This window comes from Dreissena polymorpha, chromosome 7 (assembly GCF_020536995.1).
Source record: "Dreissena polymorpha isolate Duluth1 chromosome 7, UMN_Dpol_1.0, whole genome shotgun sequence".
Lineage (NCBI taxonomy): Eukaryota > Metazoa > Mollusca > Bivalvia > Myida > Dreissenidae > Dreissena > Dreissena polymorpha.
Window position 1 is genome coordinate 26819105 of NC_068361.1, and position 14653 is coordinate 26833757.

A 14653-nucleotide genomic window follows, 5' to 3' on the forward strand; every position below is an offset into this window, starting at 1 on the left:
ACTTACTTTGTTCAAATTATGCTACTGGGGTCAAATTTGACCCTTCCCCGGGTCAAAGGCCAGCGGGTCTTATGTCATGGTCCGTCGTGTGTGCGTCCGTGCGTGCTTGCCTTAATTTTTTCTTTAAACATCTTCTCCTAAACTACTGGTCCATTTCTGATGAAATTTCTCAGGAATGTTCATGTGGTGAACCTCTTTCAAATTTGTTCAAATTATGCCCCTGGGGTCAAATTTGCTCGGAATCAGCTCGATTTGTCACGCTGCATAGATCGCAGTGAAGAGAGATGTATGCAAAAATCACGGGTCGCGTAGAGTATACACATGCATTATGGAGGTGTATTATAAAAACATTCAATAACTTAGTCATTTTTGACAGAATGCCCTAAATAGGTGTGGTTCTAACTCTGATCATCTACCCGAAAATAAGACAAGACCCTACTTATAACTATATATATTTCAAAAATGATACACTTAAGGATAAAAATGTGGAGACCCAACATTAAACAAAATGTATATATATATATATATATATACTTAACAGCAAAACTGCTGTTTTCCTACCCAATATACTTTTTCTGTAGATATCAGAAAGACCCATCAATGGATAATAATGACGAGACCCAACTGTTGACTATATATGTATATACATAACAGCAAAACTGCTGTTGTCCTATCCAATATACTTTTTATGTAGATTTCAATGGATAATTAGACACAACTGTTGACTATATACATGTATTTATATTTAAAATACTTTGAATAAATTTGATGCTATTTGATTAGTTAATGAGGTGGATATACAGATTCGTATATCCCTCATACATCGTCTCCCCTCAGGTAGCCCTGCAAAATATGTCATATACTACCTGAGCAGGGTTGAGGCTGATTGGTTGGAAATACTATGACTTCCTTATATGGCATGTACCATATTGATTTTTATGTAAATAGTAAATAGTAAAATGATTTTCGGATGATTACTCAAGAACCCATATGCCTAGGATCATGAAACTTCATAGGTAGATTGATCATGACTCGCAGATGACCCCTATTGATTTTGAGGTCACAAGGTCAAGGTCACAGTGACCCGAAATAGTCAAATGATTTTCGAATGATAACTCAAGAACGCTTTTGCCTAGGATCATGACACTTCATAGGTACATTGATCGTGACTTGCAGATGACCCCTATTGATTTTCAGGTCACTAGGTCAAAGGTCAAGGTCACAGTGACAAAAGTCGTATTCACACAATGGCTGCCAGTACAACGGACAGCCCATATGTGGGGCATGCATGTTTTACAAACAGCCCTTGTTTCTATAGATTTCAGCAAGACCCACCAATGGATAATAGACATACAAGACCCCACTGTTGACATTATATGCTTACAGGCATTGAGGCAACTATACAGGAGTCAGAGCCTCTCATGATACAACAGGCCAGTGTTAACTGTGCTGATCAAATGCAATCTACAGGTTTCACTTTGGTTCTTTCAGAGTCCATGTCAACTGCTGACAGTGAAGAGCCAGGCAGTCTGACCCATGATAGGAGGGAGCCAAGTGAAGAGCCAGCCAGTCTGACCCATGATAGGAGGGAGCCAAGTGAAGAGCCAGCCAGTCTGACCCATGGTATTTCTATTATCATATAATAAAGGCCCACCTATTGATGATAAAGACATGACCCAACTGAAGACTATATATTCTAGTACAATTTTCTGTTGTCCAAGCCAATATATATTTATGCCACCCTTCGAAGAAGAGGGGGTATATTGCTTTGCTCATGTCGATCGGTCCGTCCGTCCACCAGGTGGTTGTCATACGATAACTCAAGAACGCTTGGGCCTAGGATCATGAAACATCATAGGTACATTGATCATGACTTGCAGATGACCCCTATTGATTTTTAGGTCACTAGGTCAAGGTCACGGTGATCGAAATTGTAAAATGGTTTCCGGATTATAACTCAAGAACGCATACGCCTAGGATCATAAAACTTCATGGGTAGATTGATCATGACTCGCAGATGAACCCTATAGATTTTGAGGTCACATGGTCAAAGGTCAAGGTCACAGTGACCCGAAATAGTCAAATGATTTTCGAATGATAACTCAAGAACGCTTTTGCCTAGGATCATGACACTTCATAGGTACATTGATCGTGACTTGCAGATGACCCCTATTGATTTTCAGGTCACTAGGTCAAAGGTCAAGGTCACAGTGACAAAAGTCGTATTCACACAATGGCTGCCAGTACAACGGACAGCCCATATGTGGGGCATGCATGTTTTACAAACAGCCCTTGTTTCTATAGATTTCAGCAAGACCCACCAATGGATAATAGACATACAAGACCCCACTGTTGACATTATATGCTTACAGGCATTGAGGCAACTATACAGGAGTCAGAGCCTCTCATGATACAACAGGCCAGTGTTAACTGTGCTGATCAAATGCAATCTACAGGTTTCACTTTGGTTCTTTCAGAGTCCATGTCAACTGCTGACAGTGAAGAGCCAGGCAGTCTGACCCATGATAGGAGGGAGCCAAGTGAAGAGCCAGCCAGTCTGAGCCATGATAGGAGGAAGCCAAGTGAAGAGCCAGCCAGTCTGACCCATGGTATTTCTGTTATCATAGAATAAAGGCCCACCTATTGATGATAAAGACATGACCCAACTGTAGACTATATATTCTAGTACAATTTTCTGTTGTCCAAGCCAATATATATTTTCTATAGATTTCAGCAAGACCCACCAATGGATAATAGACATACAAGACCCCACTGTTGACATTATATGCTTACAGGCATTGAGGCAACTATACAGGAGTCAGAGCCTCTCATGATACAACAGGCCAGTGTTAACTGTGCTGATCAAATGCAATCTACAGGTTTCACTTTGGTTCTTTCAGAGTCCATGTCAACTGCTGACAGTGAAGAGCCAGGCAGTCTGACCCATGATAGGAGGGAGCCAAGTGAAGAGCCAGCCAGTCTGACCCATGATAGAAGGGAGCCAAGTGAAGAGCCAGCCAGTCTGACCCATGGTATTTCTATTATCATATAATAAAGGCCCACCTATTGATGATAAAGACATGACCCAACTGTAGACTATATATTCTAGTACAATTTTCTGTTGTCCAAGCCAATATATATTTATGCCACCCTTCGAAGAAGAGGGGGTATATTGCTTTGCTCATGTCGATCGGTCCGTCCGTCCACCAGGTGGTTGTCATACGATAACTCAAGAACGCTTGGGCCTAGGATCATGAAACATCATAGGTACATTGATCATGACTTGCAGATGACCCCTATTGATTTTGAGGTCACTAGGTCAAGGTCACGGTGATCGAAATTGTAAAATGGTTTCCGGATTATAACTCAAGAAAAGGTCAAGGTCACAGTGACCCGAAATAGTCAAATGATTTTCGAATGATAACTCAAGAACGCTTTTGCCTAGGATCATGACACTTCATAGGTACATTGATCGTGACTTGCAGATGACCCCTATTGATTTTCAGGTCACTAGGTCAAAGGTCAAGGTCACAGTGACAAAAGTCGTATTCACACAATGGCTGCCAGTACAACGGACAGCCCATATGTGGGGCATGCATGTTTTACAAACAGCCCTTGTTTCTATAGATTTCAGCAAGACCCACCAATGGATAATAGACATACAAGACCCCACTGTTGACATTATATGCTTACAGGCATTGAGGCAACTATACAGGAGTCAGAGCCTCTCATGATACAACAGGCCAGTGTTAACTGTGCTGATCAAATGCAATCTACAGGTTTCACTTTGGTTCTTTCAGAGTCCATGTCAACTGCTGACAGTGAAGAGCCAGGCAGTCTGACCCATGATAGGAGGGAGCCAAGTGAAGAGCCAGCCAGTCTGACCCATGATAGGAGGGAGCCAAGTGAAGAGCCAGCCAGTCTGACCCATGGTATTTCTATTATCATATAATAAAGGCCCACCTATTGATGATAAAGACATGACCCAACTGAAGACTATATATTCTAGTACAATTTTCTGTTGTCCAAGCCAATATATATTTATGCCACCCTTCGAAGAAGAGGGGGTATATTGCTTTGCTCATGTCGATCGGTCCGTCCGTCCACCAGGTGGTTGTCATACGATAACTCAAGAACGCTTGGGCCTAGGATCATGAAACATCATAGGTACATTGATCATGACTTGCAGATGACCCCTATTGATTTTGAGGTCACTAGGTCAAGGTCACGGTGATCGAAATTGTAAAATGGTTTCCGGATTATAACTCAAGAACGCATACGCCTAGGATCATGAAACTTCATGGGTAGATTGATCATGACTCGCAGATGAACCCTATAGATTTTGAGGTCACATGGTCAAAGGTCAAGGTCACAGTGACCCGAAATAGTCAAATGATTTTCGAATGATAACTCAAGAACGCTTTTGCCTAGGATCATGACACTTCATAGGTACATTGATCGTGACTTGCAGATGACCCCTATTGATTTTCAGGTCACTAGTACAAAGGTCAAGGTCACAGTGACAAAAGTCGTATTCACACAATGGCTGCCAGTACAACGGACAGCCCATATGTGGGGCATGCATGTTTTACAAACAGCCCTTGTTTCTATAGATTTCAGCAAGACCCACCAATGGATAATAGACATACAAGACCCCACTGTTGACATTATGTGCTTACAGGCATTGAGGCAACTATACAGGAGTCAGAGCCTCTCATGATACAACAGGCCAGTGTTAACTGTGCTGATCAAATGCAATCTACAGGTTTCACTTTGGTTCTTTCAGAGTCCATGTCAACTGCTGACAGTGAAGAGCCAGGCAGTCTGACCCATGATAGGAGGGAGCCAAGTGAAGAGCCAGCCAGTCTGAGCCATGATAGGAGGAAGCCAAGTGAAGAGCCAGCCAGTCTGACCCATGGTATTTCTGTTATCATAGAATAAAGGCCCACCTATTGATGATAAAGACATGACCCAACTGTAGACTATATATTCTAGTACAATTTTCTGTTGTCCAAGCCAATATATATTTTCTATAGATTTCAGCAAGACCCACCAATGGATAATAGACATACAAGACCCCACTGTTGACATTATATGCTTACAGGCATTGAGGCAACTATACAGGAGTCAGAGCCTCTCATGATACAACAGGCCAGTGTTAACTGTGCTGATCAAATGCAATCTACAGGTTTCACTTTGGTTCTTTCAGAGTCCATGTCAACTGCTGACAGTGAAGAGCCAGGCAGTCTGACCCATGATAGGAGGGAGCCAAGTGAAGAGCCAGCCAGTCTGACCCATGATAGAAGGGAGCCAAGTGAAGAGCCAGCCAGTCTGACCCATGGTATTTCTATTATCATATAATAAAGGCCCACCTATTGATGATAAAGACATGACCCAACTGTAGACTATATATTCTAGTACAATTTTCTGTTGTCCAAGCCAATATATATTTATGCCACCCTTCGAAGAAGAGGGGGTATATTGCTTTGCTCATGTCGATCGGTCCGTCCGTCCACCAGGTGGTTGTCATACGATAACTCAAGAACGCTTGGGCCTAGGATCATGAAACATCATAGGTACATTGATCATGACTTGCAGATGACCCCTATTGATTTTGAGGTCACTAGGTCAAGGTCACGGTGATCGAAATTGTAAAATGGTTTCCGGATTATAACTCAAGAAAAGGTCAAGGTCACAGTGACCCGAAATAGTCAAATGATTTTCGAATGATAACTCAAGAACGCTTTTGCCTAGGATCATGACACTTCATAGGTACATTGATCGTGACTTGCAGATGACCCCTACTGATTTTCAGGTCACTAGGTCAAAGGTCAAGGTCACAGTGACAAAAGTCGTATTCACACAATGGCTGCCAGTACAACGGACAGCCCATATGTGGGGCATGCATGTTTTACAAACAGCCCTTGTTTCTATAGATTTCAGCAAGACCCACCAATGGATAATAGACATACAAGACCCCACTGTTGACATTATATGCTTACAGGCATTGAGGCAACTATACAGGAGTCAGAGCCTCTCATGATACAACAGGCCAGTGTTAACTGTGCTGATCAAATGCAATCTACAGGTTTCACTTTGGTTCTTTCAGAGTCCATGTCAACTGCTGACAGTGAAGAGCCAGGCAGTCTGACCCATGATAGGAGGGAGCCAAGTGAAGAGCCAGCCAGTCTGACCCATGATAGGAGGGAGCCAAGTGAAGAGCCAGCCAGTCTGACCCATGGTATTTCTATTATCATATAATAAAGGCCCACCTATTGATGATAAAGACATGACCCAACTGAAGACTATATATTCTAGTACAATTTTCTGTTGTCCAAGCCAATATATATTTATGCCACCCTTCGAAGAAGAGGGGGTATATTGCTTTGCTCATGTCGATCGGTCCGTCCGTCCACCAGGTGGTTGTCATACGATAACTCAAGAACGCTTGGGCCTAGGATCATGAAACATCATAGGTACATTGATCATGACTTGCAGATGACCCCTATTGATTTTGAGGTCACTAGGTCAAGGTCACGGTGATCGAAATTGTAAAATGGTTTCCGGATTATAACTCAAGAACGCATACGCCTAGGATCATGAAACTTCATGGGTAGATTGATCATGACTCGCAGATGAACCCTATAGATTTTGAGGTCACATGGTCAAAGGTCAAGGTCACAGTGACCCGAAATAGTCAAATGATTTTCGAATGATAACTCAAGAACGCTTTTGCCTAGGATCATGACACTTCATAGGTACATTGATCGTGACTTGCAGATGACCCCTATTGATTTTCAGGTCACTAGTACAAAGGTCAAGGTCACAGTGACAAAAGTCGTATTCACACAATGGCTGCCAGTACAACGGACAGCCCATATGTGGGGCATGCATGTTTTACAAACAGCCCTTGTTTCTATAGATTTCAGCAAGACCCACCAATGGATAATAGACATACAAGACCCCACTGTTGACATTATGTGCTTACAGGCATTGAGGCAACTATACAGGAGTCAGAGCCTCTCATGATACAACAGGCCAGTGTTAACTGTGCTGATCAAATGCAATCTACAGGTTTCACTTTGGTTCTTTCAGAGTCCATGTCAACTGCTGACAGTGAAGAGCCAGGCAGTCTGACCCATGATAGGAGGGAGCCAAGTGAAGAGCCAGCCAGTCTGAGCCATGATAGGAGGAAGCCAAGTGAAGAGCCAGCCAGTCTGACCCATGGTATTTCTGTTATCATAGAATAAAGGCCCACCTATTGATGATAAAGACATGACCCAACTGTAGACTATATATTCTAGTACAATTTTCTGTTGTCCAAGCCAATATATATTTTCTATAGATTTCAGCAAGACCCACCAATGGATAATAGACATACAAGACCCCACTGTTGACATTATATGCTTACAGGCATTGAGGCAACTATACAGGAGTCAGAGCCTCTCATGATACAACAGGCCAGTGTTAACTGTGCTGATCAAATGCAATCTACAGGTTTCACTTTGGTTCTTTCAGAGTCCATGTCCACTGCTGACAGTGAAGAGCCAGGCAGTCTGACCCATGATAGGAGGGAGCCAAGTGAAGAGCCAGCCAGTCTGACCCATGATAGAAGGGAGCCAAGTGAAGAGCCAGCCAGTCTGACCCATGGTATTTCTATTATCATATAATAAAGGCCCACCTATTGATGATAAAGACATGACCCAACTGTAGACTATATATTCTAGTACAATTTTCTGTTGTCCAAGCCAATATATATTTATGCCACCCTTCGAAGAAGAGGGGGTATATTGCTTTGCTCATGTCGATCGGTCCGTCCGTCCACCAGGTGGTTGTCATACGATAACTCAAGAACGCTTGGGCCTAGGATCATGAAACATCATAGGTACATTGATCATGACTTGCAGATGACCCCTATTGATTTTGAGGTCACTAGGTCAAGGTCACGGTGATCGAAATTGTAAAATGGTTTCCGGATTATAACTCAAGAAAAGGTCAAGGTCACAGTGACCCGAAATAGTCAAATGATTTTCGAATGATAACTCAAGAACGCTTTTGCCTAGGATCATGACACTTCATAGGTACATTGATCGTGACTTGCAGATGACCCCTATTGATTTTCAGGTCACTAGGTCAAAGGTCAAGGTCACAGTGACAAAAGTCGTATTCACACAATGGCTGCCAGTACAACGGACAGCCCATATGTGGGGCATGCATGTTTTACAAACAGCCCTTGTTTCTATAGATTTCAGCAAGACCCACCAATGGATAATAGACATACAAGACCCCACTGTTGACATTATATGCTTACAGGCATTGAGGCAACTATACAGGAGTCAGAGCCTCTCATGATACAACAGGCCAGTGTTAACTGTGCTGATCAAATGCAATCTACAGGTTTCACTTTGGTTCTTTCAGAGTCCATGTCAACTGCTGACAGTGAAGAGCCAGGCAGTCTGACCCATGATAGGAGGGAGCCAAGTGAAGAGCCAGCCAGTCTGACCCATGATAGGAGGGAGCCAAGTGAAGAGCCAGCCAGTCTGACCCATGGTATTTCTATTATCATATAATAAAGGCCCACCTATTGATGATAAAGACATGACCCAACTGTAGACTATATATTCTAGTACAATTTTCTGTTGTCCAAGCCAATATATATTTATGCCACCCTTCGAAGAAGAGGGGGTATATTGCTTTGCTCATGTCGATCGGTCCGTCCGTCCACCAGGTGGTTGTCATACGATAACTCAAGAACGCTTGGGCCTAGGATCATGAAACATCATAGGTACATTGATCATGACTTGCAGATGACCCCTATTGATTTTGAGGTCACTAGGTCAAGGTCACGGTGATCAAAATTGTAAAATGGTTTCCGGATTATAACTCAAGAACGCATACGCCTAGGATCATGAAACTTCACGGGTAGATTGATCATGACTCGCAGATGAACCCTATAGATTTTGAGGTCACATTGTCAAAGGTCAAGGTCACAGTGACCCGAAATAGTCAAATGATTTTCGAATGATAACTCAAGAACGCTTTTGCCTAGGATCATGACACTTCATAGGTACATTGATCGTGACTTGCAGATGACCCCTATTGATTTTCAGGTCACTAGGTCAAAGGTCAAGGTCACAGTGACAAAAGTCGTATTCACACAATGGCTGCCAGTACAACGGACAGCCCATATGTGGGGCATGCATGTTTTACAAACAGCCCTTGTTTCTATAGATTTCAGCAAGACCCACCAATGGATAATAGACATACAAGACCCCACTGTTGACATTATATGCTTACAGGCATTGAGGCAACTATACAGGAGTCAGAGCCTCTTATGATACAACAGGCCAGTGTTAACTGTGCTGATCAAATGCAATCTACAGGTTTCACTTTGGTTCTTTCAGAGTCCATGTCAACTGCTGACAGTGAAGAGCCAGGCAGTGTGACCCATGATAGGAGGGAGCCAAGTGAAGAGCCAGCCAGTCTGAGCCATGATAGAAGGGAGCCAAATCCTCAAGGTATAAATGCAATTATACCCCCACAAACAAAGTTTAGGGATGTATATAGGAGTGAACTTGTCGGTCGGTTCGTATTAAGTGTCCACCCTCTAATTCAAGTTGTTTTCATCTAATCTTCGCCAAACTTGTCTGTTGGTCTGTCGGTCGGTCCGTCTGTATTAAGTGTCCGCTCTCTAATTCAAGTTGTATTCATCCGATCTTCGGTCAGATGTTGTATCTAGAGGATACCTAGGTGAAGTGTGAATATGGGTCATGCCGGATCAAAAACTAGGTCACGGGGTCACTTAGTGCGTTTTTAACATTGAGCATGGTTTGGGCTGTTTTTTGTGAAGACAACATGCAAAATATTTTGTGTTCATTAAGGCATTTATGCTTGCCATCTCATCTGTTATGAACAGTTTATTTGTGAAATGAGAGGATTAATACCCGAATAATCTACAACTACAAAAGATATTATTTAACTTTTGAGAATGATTTTATTATACCCCCACAAACGAAGTTTAGGGGGTTATATTGGAGTTAGCTTGTAGTGTTTCATCTAGAAAGGCAGAGGGGCATGGCGCATGACTTGAAAAAAGGGCATTTTGCACGGAGATTCTCTTGAAAAGGGCGCATTGGGTGTTTTTGAAACTTTTAATCACAGCTTAAAACTTTGATTTAAACATTGTACATGTCATTTTTCGTGAGAAATTCTCGCGAAATGTGTTCTTAAAATACATAGCTATTGAGTAGACATGTGAATTTATTATTATATTTTTTGGAGAACATTCAAATCGGATGCAAACACAAAAATGTTACTGATCACGGCGGCTCTAAACTGAAAGTAAACTTCATGGAGCAGGTCGTCATTAAATTACAAAATTTGCTATACGTTTTTTAAAATCGGCTCAGATTTATCTTGTAATAGACTGTACTTCGGAACTCTGCTAAGTACAAATGTAATTAAAATCTTTACCGTTACGGCCCTTGTTACGTTACGACCCAGAATGTGGCTCATGAATTTGTTCGGGTCTCTAATGTATGTATTGATTTTCTTCTACATCAGTACCTCATCGAGACGTTCATAATAAAGGCCCACCTATTGATGATAAAGACATGACCCAACTGTAGACTATATATTCTAGTACAATTTTTCTGTTGTCCAAGCCAATATATATTTATGCCACCCTTCGAAGAAGAGGGGGGTATATTGCTTGCTCATGTCGATCGGTCCGTCCGTCCACCAGGTGGTTGTCATACGATAACTCAAGAACGCTTGGGCCTAGGATCATGAAACATCATAGGTACATTGATCATGACTTGCAGATGACCCCTATTGATTTTGAGGTCACTAGGTCAAGGTCACGGTGATCGATATTGTAAAATGGTTTCCGGATTATAACTCAAGAACGCATACGCCTAGGATCATGAAACTTCATGGGTAGATTGATCATGACTCGTAGATGAACCCTATAGATTTTGAGGTCACATGGTCAAAGGTCAAGGTCACAGTGACCCGAAATAGTCAAATGATTTTCGAATGATAACTCAAGAACGCTTTTGCCTAGGATCATGACACTTCATAGGTACATTGATCGTGACTTGCAGATGACCCCTATTGATTTTCAGGTCACTAGGTCAAAGGTCAAGGTCACAGTGACAAAAGTCGTATTCACACAATGGCTGCCAGTACAACGGACAGCCCATATGTGGGGCATGCATGTTTTACAAACAGCCCTTGTTTCTATAGATTTCAGCAAGACCCACCAATGGATAATAGACATACAAGACCCCACTGTTGACATTATATGCTTACAGGCATTGAGGCAACTATACAGGAGTCAGAGCCTCTCATGATACAACAGGCCAGTGTTAACTGTGCTGATCGAATGCAATCTACAGGTTTCACTTTGGTTCTTTCAGAGTCCATGTCAACTGCTGACAGTGAAGAGCCAGGCAGTCTGACCCATGATAGGAGGGAGCCAAGTGAAGAGCCAGCCAGTCTGAGCCATGATAGGAGGAAGCCAAGTGAAGAGCCAGCCAGTCTGACCCATGGTATTTCTGTTATCATAGAATAAAGGCCCACCTATTGATGATAAAGACATGACCCAACTGTAGACTATATATTCTAGTACAATTTGTCAGTAGATTGATCATGACTCGCAGATGACCCCTATTGATTTTGAGGTCACTAGGTCAAAGGTCAAGGTCACAGTGACCCGAAATAGTAAAATGGTTTCTGGATGATAACTCAAGAACGCATACGCCTAGGATCATGAAACTTCATGGGTAGATTGATCATTACTCGCAGATGACCCCTATAGATTTTGAGGTCAAAGGTCAAGGTCACGGTGACCCGAAATAGTAAAATGGTTTCCGGATGATAACTCAAGAACGCATACGGCTAGGATCATAAACTTCATGGGTAGATTGATCATTACTCGCAGATGACCCCTATTGATTTTGATGTCACTAGGTCAAAGGTCAAGGTCACGGTGACCCGAAATAGTAAAATGGTTTTCGGATGATAACTCAAGAAAGCATATGCCTAGGATCATGAAACTTCATAGGTAGATTGATCATGACTCGCAGATGACCCCTATTGATTTTGAGGTCACAAGGTCAAAGGTCAAGGTCACGGTGACCCGAATAGTAAAATGATTTTCGGATGATAACTCAAGAACGCTTTTGCCTAGGATCATGACACTTCATAAGTACATCGATCGTAACTCGCAGATGACCCCTATTGATTTTCAGGTCACTAGGTCAAAGGTCAAGGTCACAGTGACAAAAAACGTATTCACACAACGGCTGCCACTACAACGGACAGCCCATATGGGGGGCATGCATGTTTTCTATAGATTTCAGCAAGACCCACCAATGGATAATAGACATACAAGACCCCACTGTTGACATTATATGTTTACAGGCATTGAGGCAACTGTTGAAGACACCCACAGTCTAGAATCTATACAGGAGTCGGAGCCTCTCATGATACAACATGCCAGTGTTGACTGTGCTGATCATATGCAATCTACAGGTTTCACTTTGGTTCTTTCAGAGTCCATGTCAACTGCTGACAGTGAAGAGCCAGGCAGTCTGACCCATGATAGGAGGGAGCCAAGTGAAGAGCCAGCCAGTCTGACCCATGATAGGAGGGAGCCAAGTGAAGAGCCAGCCAGTCTGACCCATGGTATTTCTGTTGTCATATAATAAAGGCCCATCTATTGATGATAAAGACATGACCCAACTGTAGACTATATATTCTAGTACAATTTTCTGTTGTCCAAGCCAATATATATTTATGCCACCCTTCGAAGAAGAGGGGGTATATTGCTTTGCTCATGTCGATCGGTCCGTCTGTCCACCAGGTGGTTGTCATACGATTACTCAAGAACGCTTGGGCCTAGGATCATGAAACATCATAGGTACATTGATCATGACTTGCAGATGACCCCTATTGATTTTGAGGTCAAAGGTCAAGGTCACGGTGACCCGAAATAGTAAAATGGTTTCCGGATGATAACTCAAGAACGCATACGGCTAGGATCATAAACTTCATGGGTAGATTGATCATTACTCGCAGATGACCCCTATTGATTTTGATGTCACTAGGTCAAAGGTCAAGGTCACGGTGACCCGAAATAGTAAAATGGTTTTCGGATGATAACTCAAGAAAGCATATGCCTAGGATCATGAAACTTCATAGGTAGATTGATCATGACTCGCAGATGACCCCTATTGATTTTGAGGTCACAAGGTCAAAGGTCAAGGTCACGGTGACCCGAAATAGTAAAATGATTTTCGGATGATAACTCAAGAACGCTTTTGCCTAGGATCATGACACTTCATAAGTACATCGATCGTAACTCGCAGATGACCCCTATTGATTTTCAGGTCACTAGGTCAAAGGTCAAGGTCACAGTGACAAAAAACGTATTCACACAACGGCTGCCACTACAACGGACAGCCCATATGGGGGGCATGCATGTTTTCTATAGATTTCAGCAAGACCCACCAATGGATAATAGACATACAAGACCCCACTGTTGACATTATATGTTTACAGGCATTGAGGCAACTGTTGAAGACACCCACAGTCTAGAATCTATACAGGAGTCGGAGCCTCTCATGATACAACATGCCAGTGTTGACTGTGCTGATCATATGCAATCTACAGGTTTCACTTTGGTTCTTTCAGAGTCCATGTCAACTGCTGACAGTGAAGAGCCAGGCAGTCTGACCCATGATAGGAGGGAGCCAAGTGAAGAGCCAGCCAGTCTGACCCATGATAGGAGGGAGCCAAGTGAAGAGCCAGCCAGTCTGACCCATGGTATTTCTGTTGTCATATAATAAAGGCCCATCTATTGATGATAAAGACATGACCCAACTGTAGACTATATATTCTAGTACAATTTTCTGTTGTCCAAGCCAATATATATTTATGCCACCCTTCGAAGAAGAGGGGGTATATTGCTTTGCTCATGTCGATCGGTCCGTCTGTCCACCAGGTGGTTGTCATACGATTACTCAAGAACGCTTGGGCCTAGGATCATGAAACATCATAGGTACATTGATCATGACTTGCAGATGACCCCTATTGATTTTGAGGTCAAAAGGTCAAGGTCACGGTGACCCGAAATAGTAAAATGATTTTCCGATGATAACTCAAGAACGCTTTTGCCTAGGATCATGACACTTCATAGGTACATTGATCGTGACTTGCAGATGACCCCTATTGATTATCAGGTCACTAGGTCAAAGGTCAAGGTCACAGTGACAAAAAACGTATTCACACAATGGCTGCCACTACAACGGACAGCCCATATGGGGGGCATGCATGTTTTCTATAGATTTCAGCAAGATCCACCAATGGATAATAGACATACAAGACCCCACTGTTGACATTATATGTTTACAGTCATTGAGGCAACTGTTGAAGACACCCACAGTCTAGAATCTGTACAGGAGTCAGAGCCTCTCATGATACAACATGCCAGTGTTGACTGTGCTGATCATATGCAATCTACAGGTTTCACTTTGGTTCTTTCAGAGTCCATGTCAACTGCTGCCAGTGAAGGGCCAGCCAGTCTGACCCATGATGAAATGAGGCAGCCAAATCCTCAAGGTATGAACTAAATTTGAAGACGGGTTTC

General features: G+C 42.6%; 1 protein-coding gene across 43 annotated transcripts in view; it reads left to right on the forward strand.

Annotated features, from left to right (window-relative positions):
- Positions 1-14653, forward strand: part of LOC127837051 (cell surface glycoprotein 1-like) — a 42474-nt gene that overhangs the window by 19389 nt on the left and 8432 nt on the right. Inside the window, exons 5-19 of one of the 43 annotated variants that reach the window (XM_052363816.1) lie at positions 1492-1623; positions 2478-2609; positions 2901-3032; positions 3801-3932; positions 4787-4918; positions 5210-5341; positions 6110-6241; positions 7096-7227; positions 7519-7650; positions 8419-8550; positions 9405-9518; positions 11421-11552; positions 12559-12690; positions 13699-13830; positions 14551-14625. In XM_052363816.1, the coding sequence (XP_052219776.1) occupies positions 1492-1623; positions 2478-2609; positions 2901-3032; positions 3801-3932; positions 4787-4918; positions 5210-5341; positions 6110-6241; positions 7096-7227; positions 7519-7650; positions 8419-8550; positions 9405-9518; positions 11421-11552; positions 12559-12690; positions 13699-13830; positions 14551-14625 (1905 nt within the window). The remainder of the gene's footprint in view (positions 1-1491; positions 1624-2477; positions 2610-2900; positions 3033-3800; positions 3933-4786; positions 4919-5209; positions 5342-6109; positions 6242-7095; positions 7228-7518; positions 7651-8418; positions 8551-9404; positions 9519-11420; positions 11553-12558; positions 12691-13698; positions 13831-14550; positions 14626-14653) is intronic. The other 42 variants (XM_052363831.1, XM_052363829.1, XM_052363817.1 and 39 more) reach the window with 42 other exon arrangements.